General features: G+C 38.7%; 1 protein-coding gene across 6 annotated transcripts in view; it reads left to right on the top strand.

The window, feature by feature from the left end:
* The window catches only part of CLEC16A (C-type lectin domain containing 16A), a 55,007-nt gene extending 32,832 nt beyond the window's left edge, over positions 1–22,175 (top strand). For 4 of the 6 annotated variants that reach the window (XM_059484206.1, XM_059484205.1, XM_059484207.1 and 1 more), the window contains 6 exons: positions 614–734; positions 4,982–5,133; positions 5,821–6,025; positions 6,728–6,895; positions 12,187–12,333; positions 21,789–22,175. In XM_059484206.1, coding sequence (XP_059340189.1) covers positions 614–734; positions 4,982–5,133; positions 5,821–6,025; positions 6,728–6,895; positions 12,187–12,333; positions 21,789–22,129 — 1,134 coding nt within the window. In that variant the 3' untranslated portion in view covers positions 22,130–22,175. Of the gene's footprint in view, positions 1–613; positions 735–4,981; positions 5,134–5,820; positions 6,026–6,727; positions 6,896–12,186; positions 12,334–17,876; positions 17,997–21,788 lie in introns of those variants that run through there. The other 2 variants (XM_059484209.1, XR_009419616.1) reach the window with 2 other exon arrangements.
* Positions 22,176–22,724: the final 549 nt, after the last annotated feature.

The following is a 22,724-nucleotide window of genomic DNA, read 5'->3' as shown; positions in this document are numbered from 1 at the left end:
TGATGAAGACCTTCTGAGAATATAAATTAAGTGCTCTGAGAAAGTTACATGTGGCTAGTTTTAGTGAGAACTGTAAATTAAAATGCAGAAATCCCCTCTGTTTCTGTCTTAACTTGTAGACATATTAGCTAGATTTGGCCAGAAAAGTTATTACTGTTCTAAGTTCCAAATGTGAGAGTCTCTGAAGGTTGGTTGTGTAGGTGTCTATAGCATAGAAGTATTGCAAATACAATCAGTCTTAAATAATGATTAAATAAAAATATTCCAGGATTGTTTTTGCATAAACAGCTCCTGTAATTGTTTCCCTGTCAGTCACAGTCTGTGTAAGTGTGCCAGTGATAGAAAGGCTCTGCTGCTTCTACTTCACTGAAAATAAATGGCAGGTTTCAGCTTCTTTCATGTCTTCTTTTTAACTAAGTTGGAAATTACATTCTACTTTTCCAATGTAAAAGGTATTACAATTTTAATTTCAATTTTAAATGTATTAAAAATATTTACTACAGGACAGCAAACTTGGGAATTGTAAAAGCCAATATTTGTTTGTAAGATTCTGTTAAAATATGTAGTATTGGGTGTAAAAATATTCTGATAATCTTTTCTTTAATTTCTCAAGGCAATCAGAGTTTTCTTTATGCTCCGTTCACTGTCCCTGCACTTGCAAGGTGAGCTGGAAACTCAGTTACCACTCACAAGGGAGGGAGATCTGATAAAGGCAGATGATGTTCTGGATTTGAGTAAGTAGCCCCTCAATTTCCTAAATAGTCTGATACAAAAATTACTGACTCTTTTTTCTCCTAAACTGCTTGTTACTGCTGTTCTTACTGAAACTACCTGAATTGAAGTAGTACAGTGTTGATATTCCACTGTGTTGTGGCATAAAATTGTATTTTGCAGTTGGAGTCTTTGCCCAAACAAGAGAGACAGGAGGATATCAAGGAGAATATCACACAACGCACACAGGATGCACAGGATTGCATAGGTGCCATACCTTGGCAGGAGACTGTGCAGTGGGCAAAGCATGACCCAAAAAATTACATTTGTGTGTCTTTTTTAAATACCACTTTGGAGGTGTTGTTGATTTGACAAATTTTCCTCAATCTCTATTAATACAAGGCTTTAAAAATTCTTGGGAACATGAAGATGCCTTCAGTGTTTATGCTTGTTTGTATACAAATCCTTTTAAGAGGGGAGTAGAGGTTAAGATGATCCAGTAATGGTTTCAGCTACTGTTTTGATTTGGAAAAATCCCACAGAACTGTATCAAAATAGCTCTATTTTTTCCTTTTGCCTGAATGTAATGATCATGTTTTATGTGAGCTTGATGAGGGAGATTCAAGTTTGTTGTAAAGAACCATATTTAATATTTTGATGCACATATGTTAAATGTGAACCTTTAGGTGTAGTTACAAGGTTGTCACCAGTATGTATGAATATATATAAATGTATGAACAGAGAGTCAGGTAATTCCACAAAAGGTTCATTCCATACTGCTGGATATGCTGTCATCAGAATTATAGCAACTGTTACTTTGCAGTGTTTTTCTACTGTCAGTAGTTTTGAAGCAATTACATATTTTGTGATAACTGTCTCACTTAGACTGCCTGTGAGGCTGGAGGTGTTTTCAGTCTTGTTTAGCAGCTCACTGTGTGAAGTCACTGGCAGCTCAAATTAACAGCCTCAGTGCTTGGTTTCAGGTGGTAACAGCATTCTGTTTAATGTTTTAAATGCCATGGCCAAGAGGTAAATGAGGATACATTTAAAGCTGTTATTTCTTTGCTGAAACAGAAAAAAAAGTAACATTATAGTTAAGTTTCTTTGCATATTTGGCAGACAGAGTGAGCAGGCTCTAAAAGGCCATCACAGTCAACATTTTTTTAAAAAGACTTCAGAAGAGTTTATGATAGAATAATTGAGGTTGTAAGGAACTTCAGTAGATCATCCAGTCTAACCCCCCCTGCTCAAAGCAGGATCAGCTAAAAAAGGTGTCCAGGACAGTTTGTCATATTTGTGGCAAAGAGAGTAACCCAGAATGTGGTGCAGATGTATAAGCAGGGACACCTTCTCTAACATGAACTAAATGTACTTCATGGGAACAAGGTGGATCCATGACTGGTTGGTTTCTTGCTTAGTAAAGCTGGATATCATCCCAGAAGGGTGCCTGCTGTTGGGAAGAGTTCTTCCTGTGAAGTGGGAGGTGCTGCATTCACTATCTTCAGCCTAATGCTTATCTTGGGCTGCCAGCTGTGCATACAAAGGGCTGAAAGTTTTCTGTAAGAGCTTTTAATGTCTGCAGATAATTTCTGGAATTGGGATGGCTGGAAATTATAAAATCATTAAAGATCAAGCCCCAAGGCAGATCAGGTGCATTTAGACCATATTGAGTAGCTGTTATATTCATGAACATTTCTTACAATATAGTCTTTTCAGGCAAATATTTTTATAAACACAGACAACTATTTTCCCTGAATTTACATCTTCAGCACTGCAAGCAGCTGAGGTCTATGAACTCTCCTTCCTTGGCTGTATTTCCCAAAATTTGGGTTTTTCTTGGAGAAAGTTCACAGAAATTTTGGATCCAAGTAATGAAGGTGTAGCATCCAGACTGGTTACAAACCTCGTTTTGCATGAGGAGAAATTAGCCATTGCTGTTAATCTCAGAAGAGGCACTCCAGTTCTCTGCAGCAGTGCCACACCAGGAAGCCATTCAGCCTGTGGTTCACTGTAATCAGACCAAATTTGAATAGTACTGAAGTTTACTGGGCTTGATATTTTCATCTGAAAGTGGTTGGGTATCTCTAGCTGTTTCATAGCATAGCTGTAAGTATTCTTATAGCAGTTCATTGAAAATGTGTTTAACCACACTTTCTCTTCTGTTTTTGTCATCAAGGATGACAGTTTGACTCTTCAGCAGCTGTGAACTAGAAACAGTCATGTAAATGAACTACATTCAGTTGTATAGGCTCAAAGGATTCCTGTAACAGTTGCCTAATAAATGAGTAACTTTCCTTTCTGTTTCTTTTAAAGACTTTTACAGTAATGCTTTACTTCAAGATGTTGTCGGGTTTGAAATAAAAACTTTCTGTTCTAGAAGGCATTCTGCCCTTTGAGTTCCTGAAGTAGTGCATTTTTGTACTTGGGCAGTTGAATTTGTATAGCAAGTATTTTAACCTGCTTACTGTTGCACTAAAAACTTTGTAAATACTGGTCAAAAACTAGTATTTGAGAACTCCACAACTCTATTTGGTGTTGTGGCCTGTTAGTTGAGAATCTCCCAAAAGAGTCATCAGCCTGACATCTCCTGTTTGAAGGAGTCCCAATCCAAGCACTTTGTCTTGAGAAGAGCAGGAATTCAAGTCAACTGAAATAACTGTTGATGGATTCATTTGGTTAAAGAATAAAAGAGGCAAGAAATTAAGCATACCAAAATAAGAAATATCCAGTTCTGCCTGGTGTCTGAGCTCCTTCTTTAAACAGGAATAAATCCTCTACAGGTTCTTACAGTAATATTTGCCAATCCTTTATGGATTTTTTGAGTCTTCCAGGGCTGTGAGAAGGTTAATGCAATCAATTCTCATGTTAACTGAATCATGTCCTGTATGTATTGCATTTATTGATTAAACTTGTTTTCTCGAATTTCAAAAGCTGACAGTAGATTCACACTGATTAGCATTAATTATCCTCTTAATTGTGTTAGGGTTCTGTATTTCATGCCTTTCTTTCCTACCACCCAATGAATTTTGAATGGGTCCTGCTGGTAAAGGGTAATTGGTAGATTCACAGAAATGTTAGTTGGAAAGGATCTCTCACTTGTATTGTGGGGGGTTTTTTGTGGGGAAGAGGAAGTTGGTTTGATTTTTGAAGCCTGAAAACCTTTGGTGATGTAAATTCCACATCATCTCTGGGTAATCAGCTGCACAAAAGAATTTCTTCCACCTCCTGACCATAATTCATGGCTGTTGTCTATGGTTATGTGACCTGCCACTGTGAAGAGCTGTACACATCCACTTGTAGTTTATCCTGCAGATGTTTCTAGTGTGAAAAGTGGTGTTAAATGCTTGTTTAGATGTCTGGATGAGTAAATAAGTTCTACTGATTTGTATAGCCTTCACAATATTTTACTTGCTGTAAGTTGTACTAGATGAGAGAGAGGAAAAGACCTGTGTGCATCAAATATATGAATGAAAGTATCAGTATGAAGCAAAGGAAAAAGCAGCTCTTAGTAGAGTTAGCAGAGCTCTGCTAGGGGTTGCACTGCCAGTTTAAGGGCTGCTTGGTAGATTTCAGCTGGTGTGAACAGGGTGATTTAGTCCCTTTTCATTAATAATGGGTTTGAACTGGAACGGGGCAGTGAGGAAATGGTGGAGAATGTATTTTGGGGTTTGTTGGAGGGGTTTCTGGAGTAAGAATCTGTTTGTTCAATATAAGTCAATGAAATATCAAACATTGTCAAAATACTGCTACAATTTATCTGGAGAGTCCAAATAATCTTGAAATTGAAGTGAGTCCAAGAGCCAGCATAGGTTTCAGACCTGTAGAAAAGTAGCTTGTGTCAGGAGACAAAGTTTATAACAAGGTAGAAGCCATGGCCTGCAGTGGTGTTGGGTCTGGCTGTGGTTGTTAACAAGTTGAGACTTCACCTAGTGAGAGAAATAAGAATGTTGCAGTTTTACCCCTGAGATGAAAGGAGCTCTTTTCTGAAAGGTAGTGAAGGTGATAAGAGTAAGCAAGGTGTATATAGTACCCATCTTATATTTAACTTGTATGTCTGAACCACTGTTGTTAAAATCTCTCCTGCCCTTTCTATGTAACTGTGATAGGAAAGTTAAAATATCTATTAAAAATGTGAACAGAAGCTTTAACCATGTGTTATCAAGTTTGTTATATTTTTATATGTTAATGTTTTCTGTTATGTAGAATACCCACACCCCAGAATCCTCAACTTCAGTGTTATGTAACCTTTTCCCTTCCTTCCTTCCTTTAGATAACAGTGATCTGATTGCTTGTACAGTCGTAACAAAGGATGGGGGCCAAGTTCAAAGATTCCTGGCTGTGGATATTTACCAGATGAGTTTGGTTGAACCAGATGTTGCCAGACTTGGATGGGGAGTAGTTAAGTTTGCAGGCCTTCTGCAGGTAAGGGAAGTTGTAGTTTGGGTGGCCAGCTTTTCTGAGCTGAAAATCTACATTTTATGTTGGATAAATAGTAATACCAGTATTAGCTTATATATTTAAGCTCTGTAGCATGCTTCCTTGTTTCTTTGGTCTTTTTTCTGCTTCCTGCCTTTTAAAACAATTCTGAATTTCTGAAGAAGTTTACGTAGGTAACCAGAGACACAATTGCAGATGGGGTAACTTCCTTAACATCTGATGGGCTATGCTCATTTGAAGACTGAAGTCACATCTGGTTAGGATTGTGTTCCAAGCACTTTACTCAAGTAGTTAATGAACTCACTTAGAGTTCTGATTTTCCTACACAGGTGGAGAAGGTGACAGGTTGTAATTTTGAAATGATGTGTGCTTATCTAAGGAATTTTTTCTCATTTGTCCCTTTATTGCCTTAACTGTTGCTGTTTGTATTTCCTGAAAATTTGCTGTGCTCAAATACTCAATCTCTATGAATACTAATTTCTGAAGAAGTAAGTCCAAGTTGTACAACTTGCAGAGTCTGGTTTGGTTTTATATTGCTGGTTTTTTTAACATGGAAACTGTCTTAGTAAGAGCTTTAAGGAAACATTCTCATAATACTTTCTTTCAATGTTAATATTTAATCTGTAGTTTAGAAAAGCTTATTGTAACTATTTGCCTTCTGCTTCTCTTTAGGATATGCAGGTGACCGGAGTAGAGGATGACAGCAGAGCCCTGAACATCATAATCCACAAGCCTGCCTCCAGCCCTCACTCGAAGCCCTTCCCCATCCTGCAGGCCACGTTCATCTTTGCCGATCACATTCGCTGCATCATCGCCAAGCAGCGCCTGGCCAAGGGCCGCATCCAGGCGCGGCGCACCAAAATGCAGAGGATAGCAGGTGGGTGGTGTCCTGCAATGGCTCTGGGAGACAGCACTGGGCTGGCATGGCAAAACACTCTGTAATGTCAGGCTGAGGCACACTGAGGAGTGGTGAGCTACAGAAGACTCTAAAACAGGACTGAGTTTCCAAGGAATAGATTTACTTCCGTATTTAACTTAGAATTTATAAAGTGGATATGTGACACTTTAATTGTTTTTACATGAAGCAAGGCATAAAAGCAAGTTTGAGGATATTAGTACTTGATATTAAAAATTTTAGATTGAATGAATGCAAAGGCATTTATTTTCCATCTTAAAGCTGATTGTCTCTTTAAATGGCTTTCTGCAGTGTTCTGTTTTAACTAATGAATTACTTTATTTCTGCAGGGAAAAGCAAAAGGTTTTTTTTATTGTTAATAACTCCTATGGTTTTTTAGTGAAAGGGACTTCCTGTAATCCTGGGGTTTTTTCTTTTCCGCTGAAATTTTGAGGTTTCCCTGGTGTGAATGTGGTGTAGACAGCAATGTAGAAAAGGTTGCCAGAAGCACTGACTCTTTAGTTTGTCACTGCATTTGTAACCATAATTAAGAGGTAAATGAAAGCAAGTTATGTTAAAATCTGGTTTAGTCTTAGGTCCTGAGAAAACTATCAATTTTCTTGTCACCTCTTTTTCCTTTTATGTATTTGAGTAACAAAAACTATCAATTGTGATTAAACATAGCTCTCCTGGATCTTCCTGTTCAGCCTTCAACTGAAGTTATGGGTTTTGGACACAGCTCTGGAGCTGCAGCCCAGCACCTCCCATTTAGATTCTATGACCAGTCCCGGCGTGGGAGCAGTGACCCCACAGTGCAGCGCTCTGTCTTTGCATCTGTTGACAAAGTCCCAGGTAAGATTAGCATTCATTAACAAGCAGGTTTTGCTTTGTGATTTCTGTCTGCAAAAACTGTACTGTAACTTGTACAAGCAGTGAAAAGCTTATTGTGGTGTGTTCCTGAGCACACAACTCCAGGATGAGGCTTATGGCAAAATTTACTCTGAGAGAAACAAATAATACCTGGGTGTGTATTGTGGGTGCGTTGTGAGCAATACTTCCATGGCAGTTTCCCCAGATGTCTTAATACCTTGCCTTCCTTACAAATCAAGTTAGTTTAAATCATGCTTTGCATACTCAGTATTTATGTAACACATCCAGATCTTCCTGTTCAGCCTTCAGCTGAAGTTACAGGTTTTGGACACAGCTCTGGAGCTGCAGCCCAGCACCTCCCATTTAGATTCTATGAGCAGTCCCAGTCAGTTGTGTGTATTTCCTCCTTTAATTCGTTTATGGATGTCTTCATGCTGGATTGTGGAAACAGCTGGAATGTTGTGCACTGCCACATTTCCCTCAGAGTGAGCAAGACAGAAAAGGGCCACGGCTACATTAGCTTGGAACTGGGATTAAAGGAATGATTCTAAATCAATGAGCTCTTTGCTTTTTTTTTCCTCTTTATTGTCTGTTTCACAAATTGACTTCTCTGCAGAAATTCTTTTCCAGATGACTATATTCCTTTTGGGTTGAGTCATTTTAAAGGGATATCTCATACTGCTTGAAAGTACTTAATTGTGCTGTATTATACAAAAGATTTCATTACCTCTTACTGTCAGTCATTTCACAGAACTCAGCATTTCTCTTTAAATGTGATTCAGAATTCAAATGCACACAGTTCAGATTACTTGGAACGCAGATGTTTTACTGCTTTAGAATTGGAGCTCAGTTACCTGAGTCCTGACTGGGGAACAGAAATTATAAAACCATGGGTATTGCCAGTCAGTGCGTCAAAGACCAGTGTATGATGTGTGAGGGGAGTGTTTTCCTTATTTGACCAGACTTCCATGGAAAAGGTGTGGTTGTAAAGAGTCCAGTGTTACTGTTTCAGCTTTCTCTAAGAGTGCTTTTGTGTTCCTAACAAATGACTTCATCTGCTAATTCGAAGGAGAATACTGGGGATGATGCAACATAGTCGTTTGTTCAAGCAATGACATCCTTTATTTGAATCCAGGAAATGTAGAGTTCCACTTGCAGATCCAGAGGGAAAAGTATTTTAAAGCTTTTATTTGATACAAAGCATAAGAAATGAGGCAGGCAACTGGAAGTATATCAAATACAGCATCATTGAAATGCATTTTATGACAGGTAGTAATAAAATAAAAATTGATTAATATCCTGTGTTTACATCTGATTACAAAACCAGTATCAAATATGGGTTTGTTATCTTATCTTTGCTGAGGAATGAATAAGCTTTCCTTGTTCCTAGTGATTTTTATAGGAATCTGTGTGTGCTTATCCCTTAATCAGGCTTGCAATGATTTTTACTTCAAGAAGATAATTTTGTGGCTTTGAAAAAATTACTGAACAAGTTGCAATTAAATTACTGGCTTCATGTATGCATTTCTTAACTGTTACAGCTCCAACTGGTGTTTGAGTTCTGCAGAGCTCGCACAGTCAGTTAATTTGGTTGTACTTTTAATACTCAAATTATGCTTTCCCTTGGTGATGTCCTTTGTAGATTTAAAGCAGAGCTGTTTTTATGGCAACATTTTTAGAAGACTAATTACTACTTTTGTTAGGACCATGTTGGCTGTCAGTGCTGTACAATCCAGCATGGTTTTTAAGAAATTAACACTCGTATCAATGTTTTCATTCCTCCTGCAAGTTTCACTCTGTGAACTTTGATACAGCTATTCAGTTCCCTAATTCCTATTGTCAATGAATTTAGAATTTTCAAGAACACTCATTGCAGTTGTCTGGTTCAGTTTCTCTCATGGTGCCTACATAAAGCTCTGCATATGTCACTAGAGAGCCTGCAGTTAACTTCTGTGTTCCCTTATTGTTGTCAAACTGGGCTTCATTTTCCTTCATTGTTCCACAGTGCAAAGTTAAAATCTTGGTGTCTGGGGGAAAGAGGGTGAGCATTGTTATAGCTTGAAACTGGATTTTGTGCAGGACAAGTGAAGGGTGATGAGAATGTCACAGAGCATGCTTCAGAACATCCCCCTGTGAAAAGTGCAGGGACATGCTGTGATCTTCTGCTGGACTGGACAGTTCTCAGTAGAGAACAACGTAAGCAAAATCCCTCACTTATCAATTTTATTACCATGAAGTCATGGCTATGAGTATATTCCAAGGTCTCTTTAAAGTTTCTGACCTTTGCTAGAATGTTAGAGCATTTTAGGGATAGTGTAGCTGGCTGGACTCTTCACCATCTCATCTATTAGCTATGTATGAACATATTGTACTTCTGAAGCAATCTATGTAAATAAAGAACACTGTTTTTAAAGAAACCAGCAGATTTGGTAGGGGCCCTGTGAACAGATGTCTTCCATTGAACGTAAATAAATAATGACTTCCTCTTCAAGCAAACTCAAGAATTAGTTTCAAGTATCAGCTCTATTCTGAGATTTATATACCCCGCCTGTCTTAAGGGAAATGTTAACGATTTCCAGCAAAAGGTACATCTAAATATTTTAACAAGTGTGGTTGCTTACCTACTAAGTAAATTTATTTTGAAAAGCAAAAGATTCAAAAATCAATAGATTTCTCTTACTATTTTATCCATTGTTAATATCTCAGTAGATGATAATAAGGTTTTGAGAGGAAAAAAGTAGGAGGAAAGCTTGTTAACATTAGCATGGCAAGCAAGTTATAACCATCTTCATTTTAAAGTCTGAAGGAAAAAAAATCATCCATAGGTTTGGAACCCTTTGTGTAATATGAACTAACATTCCTGTCATCATTAACTTCCTCACTGTTATTTTGCTTCCTGTAGCTAGGATTAATTCTGCTCACATTTTCTTTGCAGGTATTTCCTATAGGAGTTTCCTGATTAGAGGTTTTTTCCTTGGTCAGTAGTTTCCCAGTTACAGTATTTTGAATTATTCAGGCTTACCTTTCCTTCCTATCTAAATTAGCTTCCATTAGCACATTTAAAATTCTTCCTTTGCAGTTGTTTGGGGAGAGAAAATATGTTGAGGTCATTTTGAAGCAAATGCTCCTATGTAAGGACATGAATGCATGAGTGCTGTTTTGCAGAAGCTTTGGGCTGGCAATCCTGCTAAATCAGACCAGTTTTCCCTATGACAGTCATGGGAGACCTTGTCTACTTATTTCTGCTGTTCTGCTGAGGGTGGAAGGTTTCTTCTCCCTTGAAGTGCAAACTTTGTGGATATAGAATGCTTTATCCACAGGTACAGCTTTTACCAGCCCTGTAAGGGAAGTGAAATACCTTGATGTAAGCTCTTCTGTAGCAGTGGCTTTAGGAGCTGTTCTTAATTTCATTCACCTTAACAGTTGGCTTTGCCTCACTTCTGTGGTCACAAGTCCACTGGTTGGTTATTCCTTGTTACCCCGTCCTAACTGATATTTCAAACTACAAACTGTGTATGAAAAATCTAATGTACATTTTCTGTGATTAAAAACTATAGCACTCATGGCCAGTGATACATGTGGAAGTCTTTCACATTTGAGGTGGTTCAGTTTGTGGTTAACTTTTTGCAGACTGTCAGGTGTCGCTGTGTAAACTCAGTTTAACTTACCTAGGTGATTGTAGATCAGTCACTTTTGGTTTCTGAAATAAAATGCATGGATTTATTTACATTTGTAGGACAATTAGTTCCTTACCAAATATTTTGTTTTTCACTGAAAGACATCTCTCCTGCCTTGGTAGTGATTTAGTTCTTTCAAGTGGTGTTCATCTTGAACATAATGAATGTAATTTAACTTGGTAAAAATTACATTTAGATACCTATCTAAAGCTGTGCTGCAGTGCTACAGCAATTCAGGTGGCATTGTGTTTCTGCAACTGGTTTTGAGTCTAATTCTTGGGTAAGCGTGGGAGGTAGAATGTAGGAGGTGGGATTACAGATCAAGTCAGATTATTAACAGGACAGATGTTTGTGAGCTTTCTTCTGTGCTTTCATCACTGTTGTTTTCGCTTGTAGCACAGCCTGTCAGTGTGTTGCTGCTAACGGCATTTTCCTGACTTGGTATATCTACATTTCAAAGCTTTCAGAGCTTCTTGTAACATGTCCATTTAAGCTGAGTTTTGAGTGGTTGCATCCTGTATGGCACCAGCACCTTCCCTATATAGAAGATTCTCTGAGTGAATCATCCATTCACTGCCAAGGGAGATTCCCTGTATAAAAGGATAAAGAACTGTGTGGTGTGTTTTCAGTCTTACCTGATTGTCAGATACTTTCCCTTTCAGTGTTGACTGTTCAGTGAAGGTAGCAACTAGAGTATTGTTAGGTGTTTTGTAGTCCACATTGTGGCTGCTTTCAGTACTTCACAGGACTGCCAAAAAAACTTCTGCATTAGCACTTTCCCATGGGAGAGAGGGAGGAGAGCTGCAGAAGCAGAAACATGGTGTGCCTCACCTGACCTACAGCCCGTGGTGAAGGCACTTCTTTTGCTGTAAGAAGCGCATCAACTTCTGAAAAGCTGCTTGCTAGCAAAACCTGAAGAGGTGGCTATAGGTGTGTACTTATAGAAGGAGAAAGGAATGAATGCAATCTGGTTAGGAAAGAAAAGGATGCTACCCTGCAAAGAGATTGAAGGAGAATTACACTAGAAGTCAGAAAATGACTCATCTAAGAGGTGCTGTCGGACACTGCATAGACCTTTCCAGTCTTTCCTTCCACACTGGAAAAAATTCAGTTTGTGAGAGGCTGGATGAAGTTCAGTGCCAGCATTAGATGTGATTGATTAAAATTTTCTGAAGTCGTGTCTAGTAAAAAAATGTAGGTCTTATATCCAAGAGGGTTTTTTGTTCGCTTTTGACTTAATTGTTTTCCTTATCATGTTACGGTCTGTGACCTGTGAATATATTGACTATATCAAAAATCGAAAAGTTTCAATATGTTTTGACTGTTTGTGCAATCTCTAAGTTTTAAAATGCTTTTAATCCCTTAAACTCTTTACTTGCTTACTGATCAGCACTTGTAGCCTGTTTTCAGTCAGGTGTATTCAGACTTCTCTGGTTTCCAGGATGAAGGTGGGAAAGGGCACATCCTCTGGGTCACTACATGAGGTTGGCATCACCTTCATACAGGATTTGCTTTTACCCTTTCCCAGTTTGTTCAACAGCTTAACTCTTTTAAGATTGCTATTTAACTTGTAAACTTCACTGTCCTGTTTTGCAGGCTTTGCTGTAGCCCAGTGCATAAATCAGCACAATCCATCCCCGCTCTCGTCACCGTCCCCTTCCAGTGGCAGTGGCAGTACAGGGCGCTGTGACTCAGTGACTGCAAGCTCGACATCCACTCCTTCTGCTGCCCAGAGCCCAGCAGGTATTCACTCACCACCTTCAGCCTAGGCACTAAGGGATGCAGAGCAGTTCATTGTAAAATTAAGTTGCTTTGTTACTGGATTCAAAGAGTAGGGCTTTAGGGTTTTAGATTACTTAATCAACTAAGCCAATTAAAAGTAAATTGTAGTATAAATTGCAGTGATCTCTTCAGCTTTCTGGAACTCTAAATACTTGGCTTCTTTCAGTAGAGACTTTAAGTATTGGTGAAATAATGTCCTGCTTGTCTGACTTCTCTCCTAGCACAAACAGTTTAGAATGTTGAGGATTTTTTTTTTGTCAGTGGTTTGTTTTAACTGAAGTATTGCTTTTTTTTTGAACTGGGTGACATTTGCTTTTGTGTGTTTATCTGATCCTCAGGGTAATTTGTAACAATGGGCCAAATATGAAATATTTGAAAATAATTATTTATGGATATTAATATTGCAAAGTTTTCGCAATAACACTCTTGTGGCTGAACACCTCCACATTTCAGGAGGCTGTTTCATTGGTGCAGAAGAGGCTGCAATGTAAATAGACCGACAGTGTAACTTTCACAAATGTAGGTTGCATGTGTTTGCATTGGTCAGTATATTTAGTGGGTATGCTTAAACTGGAACTTCTTTTTGCATTATTCCTCCCTTTCATGTAGTATTTGTAGAGAATCTTGTAGCATTGTCTGTTCTGAGTGCAAATTGTGTGAGGCAAAGCCTGAGGCTGGAGACTAGACAAGGGTGCATCCTGAAATGCTTTCATGCTAGAAGTGACCTACTCTACCTCATTTTGGTTATAAAACAATAGAGGGAACTTGATTCTCAAGAACTTTTCAAGCAAGCCCTCATTTTAGTGGTCACTTACAATGTTGATCATTCCTTGAGAGGGTTGATCAGGCTACCCCTTCTAAGATGTGCCATTTTGCCTTTATTTGGAAGGCCCATCTATATCTAAAATTTGTTGCAGTCCTACAGGAAATGACGCAACTTCTTTAGGTATTGAGTGTTTTTGGGTTTCACTGAAGAGTGTCAGCAGACCAATATGTTTCAAGTGAGTGTCCTTGAAAGAAATACTGCTGGAAAGGGTAATGAAAGAGTGCTGATGAAATTAAGGTACCATAAATATTTAAAGCATTCTAGCAGCCAGACTCTAGATTAAAAAGCATCTATTACCTTGAGAGATTAACACATAGTCAAAATAGTCCTGCAATATGTGTAATTTCAGAATACAATTTGGATATTTTTATATACCATATATTCAAAAATTTATTTCCTCTATTGCCAAGTGATTGCTGTTACCCAGTCTCTTCATGGTCCAGGTAATATGTAGTCATTGCACAGAGAAGTGCTGTCATTTGTCAGAATCCTCAGGCTGGATTGGCACTACAAGAAAACATGAATTTGATGACATGTTTTCCTTAGCAGTGTAAAAAGGCTCATGTACAGTGTCCTCTGCTGTATTTGAATCCTCTATGGTCAGAAAGAGAAATGCAGCTACAGGTTCTTACCAAGAGTATCTAAGAGAAAACTGTGGTAAAGGAAATGAAAATAAAGAATCTATATTATTTCTGTAGGTATAAGCAATTCAAGCTAGTTCACAAAAATATCAAGCAAGACTATGCTTTGTTTCAGACTGAGGTCTTTCAAGCACACATAATCTGATTTCTATGAAAAAATGCATAGATCCAGAACATAAAATTACTCATCAAGTATAAAAAGATAGTGAATTATTGAAGTATCATCACAGACTGTAGTTAACAAAATTGCAGTCTGCTTACACAGTATGTTGGCATTTGTGTTACATAAAATGGTTTGTTTTTCCTGCATTTTAAAAAGCTTGATGACAGGAAGCTGCTCATTGATTTCCAAAAAAAAAGAAAAACAAACGACAAGAAACACCAAACTATTCCCTACCTTCCTCACCCCTGAAAATAAAGATAAAAATAATGAAAAAAACCCAGACCAAAACTAGAGGAAAAGTATTTTGGAGTGCCTGATTTCAGTATGCACTTTGCCAGTTAGGTTGCATGAACTGCCCACCTTGACCTTCATTGTGACTTAATCATAAAGTATGTGCAAAATGTCACATGTCGTGCAGGAAAACTGTCTCTGGGTGTGCTTTGATTATTTTTTTTATGTGATGCTCTAGCAGATGTAGCTGTGAGGGTCCAATTCTGGGTCCTACCACTGGGCCCAGTCCCCTTCAGCCAAGTCAGAGGGAATGAACCTGACAATGTGCGTCAGCTGCTCCAGTCCCAAATCAGAACTTGCACTGATCTGCTGCAGGGATGACTTTTGTTCTCCTCAGAGGGCAGTTACAGAGAGAAAGGCAGTGGCTTTATGTGCATGAGCAGGTATTTTATTGCAGTAGGATAATGCACAGTTGGAACTGAGGTGCATGCATGTGGCTTAGGGGTTTTGCTGGACCATATTTGCTCTGGCCTGTAGGATCAAGAATCCCTGCCATGTATGTGGCTGTTCAAAGGACCAGTGGTCAGGTCAGACTGATATGTTGGCTGTAAGTGTTAGAAGTGTATTTGGTGCATAGCTGCAGCATATCTAATAGTTTAGTTTCTTTCTAGAAGAATCTCGTTAATGCACAGAAACTGTTCCTAAAATCAGACTAAAGCAATAAGTGTGCGTAATTCTTCAAAGCTGCTGCCCTGGTCTGTACCAAACTGCTTAGTGTAGTTGCAGGCAATAATGAACACAGGTAGTGGTTTAAAACCTGTGGGTGAGTTCTGATGGTGGCTCAATGTCCTTATTACAGACTAGTGAGAATTCTGAACTCCCTAGGTCTTCTAGGAGGTGTGAATGTAGGAAGGGTTTTCCCCAACCCCCAGAGCCCTTTTGACACTTTTTGCCAGTCTCAGTGTCTGTTCAGTAGTGGCATTCTTGGGATCAGGGTCTCTGCATTAACTGATTGACCAGTTTACTGTGAGCTTGAATATTCTCCCTTTTGTAATACTTACATGGAATTGTGATCTGTCCTGGAAACTTGCCAGAGATGTGGCATGAAAGTGGGGCTATGTTTGGCATGTGCAAGGGGCTTTTCTGTGAACTTGTGCATGAACAGAACTCTGCTGAAGGAGGTGACAGTGCCATGAGCACAGTCTGTGTTAGATCAGGTCATGCTGACCACTCAGCTGGGATGTGGAAACAGCTGTTGGTATTCACCCACTTCTGTGTAAAGCAGTGGTTTTCCCTTAGCTTAACCACTTGAGGACAGTTGAAGCTAAAATGCCTTTCCTCTTCTGCTTCTGAGCAGTGACTTGCATGATGTGAAGTAGCTCCTTTGAGGAGGAAGTAACCAGTCTGTGATGAGCAGCAAGCAGTTACCAAAATCTGTTCTATGTCCCAAGGTAGCCCCTGAATGCTGCTGCCATCTGTCACATTTGACTCTGTCTCATTTCCCATTCCATTTTGAACACACACACAAATGTCTGTGCCCCTCCTTCCCTGCTCCCCTGTTTGTTCTGGCACCTGCTCAAGCTGTTGAGCATGAAAAGTATCCTGGGTTGCTCAGGAACTTCAGACAAGAAGGCCAGACTAGATAAAGGGGAGATGCCTATCTGGACTTCAAGGAAACTACCTCAACTACCTTCCTTAGGAGCAACATCTTAAACCACACAGCTTTTTATACTGTGAACTTGTGATTATAGTGTCCTAAGTTACAGTCTGTTGACAGATTTAAACTGGTCAGGGTTTAATATATTTTAGATGATACTTGTAAATCTTCACAGAGTTGTCTCAGAAAATGAGATTTGGAACATAGACACCAATTTTTACATAAAACAGTGATAGATGAGAACAAAATAAAGACAAATTGCATGTTAATTAAGAGAAAATGTTACAACATAGAGGATAAATTGATGATTAAACGGCAAAAGCTCTTTCAAAAATGTATCACAGGGAAAAGTTATGTTAGTTCAATGTTTTGTAAAAATAATTTACTTGTTATCACTCATACCTGCTTCAAACAGTCCCGCAGCATTGCATCAGTTGCTTTGTCATGAGTGAAATAAACTCCTATGACTCCCAAGTTCATTGGCTATCCTACCTAGTAGTTGTCAAGCTGCTTTATGGCACAGATATTTTAAAGACTGGCAGCTCCCCCATTTGCAGTGTTTGGGGATTAAACTTAGCCCTTTACAAGATTATTGTTCTTTAAATTTGAAAAAGCAGAAATCATCCCTTAAAGAAAGCAGATTGCTTAGCAAGACAGAAAAATCAGTGTCGGGTTCTGCAAGTCCAGCTATCAGGTTGGTTTTTTCTTTGTATTTAGCTTTTTTTTTAATTATCATGTGCTTTTGAAATGTTACTATGCATAAGGTAAAATGTTCTCGTTAGACAGATTTTAATCATCAAGTTTCAGAGCTTAGAATACAGTCGTGTCTTGGCTACTCCTGCTGGAACTGTACACTTCTTTAAAGTGCTTATTGTCATATATGCCAAGGATTAGATATAGAAGCTCTTCTCTTACTGTAAGTTAGCAGTCTTCCAGAATTATGAATGTATTAATGTCATCTGTGCTGTATTTTATTACTTTTTAAGCTGTCTTAACTTTTAAAAAGCAATTGGCTTCAGTACTTAAGAAAATGTTTACATCAGAGCAATAGGTAATGAGGACTTCACAAGGCACTGATCTGTGCCACTTAAGCTGTATTTTGTGCTTCTGGCAGGTATTGGTGATAAAATATCTAAGATAAGTACCAAGAACTGTCCCTTGTTGCAGAGAACATATTGGATTCCAGTCTGAAATTAAATTTCCATTCCAAGGAGAGGGTGATTAATCAAGCTTAGAAGAGCAGTGCCTGCCTTCCTACTGAAACCATCTCTGTCTCTTCCCTCTATAATCAGTAATGTAAATGTGGTTTGACCTCCTGTTCTGTGAAGCTCTAGTAATTTTCTGACTAGGTGAGGAAGTACTTTTGTTCTTAGAAAGTTTCTTTTCTAGGAACTTTCTATGCACCAAGCATCATCATCTGAACTGCTGTTATCTTTCCAAACCCTGTGTTTGGTTTTATCATAAACCAAATGTAAATGCTACTGTTGGGTTTCAGAATAGTAGGGCTGAGTGATCTGAAGTGTTGTCACGTGCACAGTACTGCACTGCATGTAATTCATGGCCAGGGGAAAGGAGAATAATTCTGTGTCACCAGAATTTGTGGTAAAGAACTTCTCTCAAAGTTTCTAAAGCAGGTGAGTAGATTATAATGCAAATAAATACCTGCCAGCCCTCCTTGATGTTGATATTGCCAGACATAGCCCAAACTTACAAACATTTTCAGATAGGAAGCAAAGCATTAAATTCATATAAACTCATTTATTTCTAAAGAATGAATACTTCCTGCTTCAGAAGTATTTCCCAAAAGTAGAAGACTCTTGGTGTGGTGTCAAATTGTATTCAAGATACCAGCAGTTACGGGTGTGTCCTTGTCACTTATTCTTGTTGCTGCTCTAACATTTATCCTTTGTCTCCATTCCAGTTTCCCTCCCCTGTGTCATTGTTGAAGGCTCTGTATGATTTCTGGCTGTGTTTCCCTCTAGTAAGGTCTGGCAGGAAAGGACGCCGGCGGGTGTTTAGTCTGTCGGAGGCTGACAGTCACGGTGGACACTGGGTTTAGGCCTTCCAGCAGCAGCTGCAGCAGAAACTCCCGCAATACCCACTCAGGCAGGTTCCTCCATAAGCCTTCACAAGCCCATAATAATCAGTAGAACATATTTGCTTTCCATGCTGACAGCAGTGACAGTGAGGTAGGAAACTGAAGAAAGCGTTATAATATTTGTCTCTGCGTTTTGTTTTGGGAGAACTGTAAATCAATCATGAGCTGTTCCTGAAAGCCTTATCTGTGGTTTCTCCCATGTCTCTGGGCACTCGTGCCAAAGGTGGAAATTGTGCTATCAAGCCTCCAGCTTCAAAGCAGCCATGTCTTCATTTGCACAGGGCAGCCCTGGCTGTAGTGAAATTCAGTAAACACAGGCTCCTGAATGGACAGTAATGCAGGTCCTTGGCCAGCAGGAAAATCTCTTTATAGCACAGGTCAAATGGACAGGCATTCAGCATAAGACTGTCCCTGGACTCTGATGGCACAAGCTTAATATTTCTGTGATCATCAGGTTCTGGCAGATGACTTTATGGACTGTTTGACTGTCCTTACCTGAGGAGGTGAGGAGGAGGAGCAGATGCAAAAAAATATGGAAATACGCTTCAGATGACCTTTGTTATATAATCTGATTGAACTTGTATCTAATTTTCTTTTCTTTTGTTCCTGTCATGGCATGAAGCTGCTTTACTCTGCTAGTATTATATAAACACCCTTTTTCATCATTATAGATTTAATTTGCAACTTTTTGCCTAATGTCTTGTAATTTGTATTTTTGTTATCCTTTCATAGTACGTTGCTGTACAGCTTAGGACACTTCACTGTAGATGTCTATTCTTTCCTTTTTCTGTTCTTTTCAAACTTCTTTCACAATAACCCTTCTTAGCATAAGTTAATATAACAAGTTGAATGTTTTAGTTGGTTTTTTTTTGTTGTAACAATAATCTTTGTAGTATTGAAGAAGTGCTGAAAAGCATGTAAGGCTGTTGAAGGCTCTGCATCCAAAGAGAGCTAATAATACCCCAAAACTTGCAAAATTGCACCTTGTTTTCAATAAGTACAATAAGTTTGGAGGTATGGAATACTGTTTGCTAGAGCTCAGTATTAAGATCAAAACCATTTTAAGAAACTGACTTCTCTCTCCTTGGTTTTTGCTGCAGATTTGGCATATATTTTGTGCCAAAACACTCTTGCCTAAGTACATTGAGGCTGGGGAAAGAGAAATAGAAATGCTGTTTTCTAGTATTAGGTGATAACCTTTTGATATTTAAGAGCAGAGCATATCTTGGTGACCGGTGGTTTTATCCAGGGAAAAATTACAAATTTTCTTTCTATCCAAAAGTCAAACTGCAACAAAATGTTGGGAGTTTGGATTTTGAAAGCCAGTTAGTATTTTTATATATAGTATAAAGGGAAATTCCAGATAATAAGTAGAGAAATTAATCTGTAAATATGCTGAGTATGTGAAACTCCTTAGAAGCAAGAGCTTGGTACCTGCTTAAGGACAGACATTCTTGTGAGCTCTAGACAGTGTTAAGAACTCTCTCTCCTCCACCCTTTTGTGTGTTGGGATTTGTTTTCTGATCATTTTGACAGTGGTGCCACCCTGGGTTACAGCAATTGGCCACTGTTCCCTGAAATTCAATGCCACAGTGATGGAAACCAGGCTGGCAGTGACAAAAGACATCCTGAGAGGAGAGAGACTGGCTTCTAGCAATATCAATAACAGCTGCAGGGAAGCACAGGAGAGCTCTGATCTTGTATTCTCTACAAATGCTGCCACTGAAATACTGGGCAGCGTAGTTTGCTCACAGTTTTTGATACTTTTGTCATTCTTTTTAATGGGTTTTTTTGAGACTTTTGTGTAGAAAATTTGGACTTGTTAACTCCAGATACTTTTTGTTATGAAGACTTTTTCCAAATATTTTTTGTTTGTGGCATTAAGAAAGGAGTCACTTTAACATTAACTTAGAACCTACCTGGAAGGATTTTGGGACCAAAACATCCAGCATAACAAAAGAATATAATGTCTTTCATCATTTCAGTAAATTCAAGTATTAAGACATTGATATTCTATTGGGAGAGGAGAAGGAATGATTTAAGAACTGAAGTGTGGATTCAGAAGTTAAATAGAAATGTGCTATATGCAACATTCTGAGCAGAATGCCATTAGTTGATAATACTTACCAGAATGCCTCAGGTTTCTGAATCTGAATTTGGGTGACTATTCATGCTGTAGTATAAATAAGATTTAAAAGTTACCTTGGCAAAGAGCATTTGATAGCATTTGAAGATTGTATAGGTTGAAAAAGCAGAAACTCACTGTTCTGTGCATACTGAAATGTTAGTGTTCAGCTTGGAATTCAGAGAAATGAGCCTGTATTTCATTGTTTGAGTAGTTCATTTTCCATGTGATTCTTGCATCACTTCCTCTGTTATCAGTTGCTACATTCTCACTAACGCTTCTTGACAGATGAAGAATCTGTAGGGTTACTTTGAATCTGTCCTTATAGTTCAAAGATAACCACTGATACCTCTTTTATTTAATAGCAGACTTTTTTACCATCTAAAAATCTTGTTTTTATCAAAGCAAGAAGCTTTAGCCTCCAATTCAGCAAAAAGTACATGAGTGGTTTCTGGAGTGAGAGTAAACCATTGTTTGGGTTATCTTACCAGAAAGGTAAAAAAACCAGTAATTTTAGTGTAATCCATTTATACCTTACTGATACCCATTCCATTATCTCCTTTGCTTTTCCTTTTTTTTTTTCCCTTTGTCTTATGTTCATGCTTTCTGTTTTCCAGGACTAATTGGAATCATAATGAAACAGAAAATTTTTTAAGGTCACTGTGTATTAAAACCATAATTTAATTCTTAGCTTATGTATTCACTACATTGCCTTGTAAGCTTTTCTGCAGATTCCTGTACACTTGAACACATGCTGTTTCTTAGAAAAGCTTTAAAACTGGTCTGTCTTGAAGCTGGATACCTTTTACTTTAATGGCATCTATTATTGTAGTCTGAAAAGAAAAAAAACTGACTTTTCTGGGCATACTTGATCATCTAAGGCTGTGTCACCTCATCCTGTCCATTCCCTCTCCATCCTGAGCCAAATGAACAGCTTGCTTGACAGTTCACTAGGATTTTTAGGGGGAGAGGACAGCACAAATAGCTAATAATGTTGGAGGGGTTTTTCATGAAGTAGGAGGTGCAGCAGCATATCAGTTTTCTGTAGCATTTATGCTTATTCTCAATTTGAGTGTTGGATACTCCTTGCTTAGGAGGAGACCCCCATGTCTCAGAAGGCTGTGTAAAGCAGGCCTCTTGCAGCACCTTTCAGTTGCAGCAAGGAAATGTCCTCCTTCCTCTTCTGCCATAATTCTGCTTTCTGTGGTTGAGGTGTCACTTAAATATGAACCTGGAGGATGAATTGAGAGAGTGACTTCCAAATTTTTGTAAGAAACAGGCCACCTTTTGGGAAAGCTGGCTGTAGAGTGGTTCTTCAGTTTTTTTCTTTTATTTCTAAAGATCTTCCTGGTAAGGGGTAGCGGGTTCATTTTAGTTCATACTAAATACTGGAGAGGTTTTCTTTCCCTCAACTTGCTCTCTCTAAGAAAATTTTTAATATTGATACATATTCTAATACTAAATGGTTCCTAATTAGAACATAATCCTACTGACATTTTAGGTTATGCCTTTATAATATTTTGGTTTATTTCTAATTACTAAAATGTGGATGTGTAAGCATAGTGCTTCACAGAACTGTATTTTCTACCCAGTTATTCTTGAATAATGGTGTATTGTTAGGTTAATGTGCATACTGCCTTGAGTATTGATTGTTCTTGGTGTTTTCTTTTCTCAGATGATGCTTCAGCTCCAGAGCAGCCTCTGACGGCCAGTTCCGGTCAGACGATGTTGACTGATGAAACTCTTGCAGCTGTTTCCAAGTCCAGCAGAAATGCTGTAAAACCCAGTGACACAGAAACAGCCAACCTTTCTCCCAGCCTGATTCCTGCCCAGCAGCCCACCATATCCTTACTCACAGATGACAGCACGGACACGTTGAGCGTGGAGTCGCTTACACTGGTGCCACCAGTGGATCCGCACAGCATCCGAACATTCAGCTGCATCCCTCAGGCCTCTTTGCAGCCTGAAGTTGAGGTTGACAAGGTGAAAGAGGTAGAGGAGGAAAGTTCTGACTAAAGCCACCATGCAGACTGTAATAAACAGTGAAGGAATTGCAACCAAATTGTGATTATTTTTTTTTCCCTCTGGGAGTGCAGATACTTCTGGAGGCCTGAGAGGCCTCAGGCCCACATGAAGGGACCAAGTGGTGACAGAGAATGTCAGCAGTTTTTGGAGCCAACATCGCATACTCAGCATATCTGAACTGGGGAAGAGAGAAAAACCCAGACTTGTCAATCTAGATTGGTTCTTTCCTACCAGTTTATGTTATACAAGAACATGAACATGTTTCAGAGAACCTACTGTCTTTCTAATAGGAACTAATTTATTGTAAAAGGTCTACAGTATTATGGCAAAGTGAAGAGACTTTTGGATACCCAGCTTCATGGTACTGCATTGTTACGTCTCTGAAATGGGAGACGTGCCATTGACCAGAAAAAAATTATATATTATAGGACAGAGGTAAAATTTCCATTTGAGTCAGGGTGTGTTTTTTCAGTTTGGTGTTTGGTTTGGGGTTTTATTTGTGGAAGAGGGGTTTTGGGGTTTTATTTGTTTTTTTTTGGTTGGTTGTTTTTTTTTTTTAATCCTAACCTTGTTCATCTTTTGGAGG

Source organism: Ammospiza nelsoni, chromosome 17, assembly GCF_027579445.1.
Source record: "Ammospiza nelsoni isolate bAmmNel1 chromosome 17, bAmmNel1.pri, whole genome shotgun sequence".
In the NCBI taxonomy this organism is placed as follows: Eukaryota; Metazoa; Chordata; class Aves; order Passeriformes; family Passerellidae; genus Ammospiza; species Ammospiza nelsoni.
This window is presented reverse-complemented; position numbering and strand designations above follow the sequence as displayed.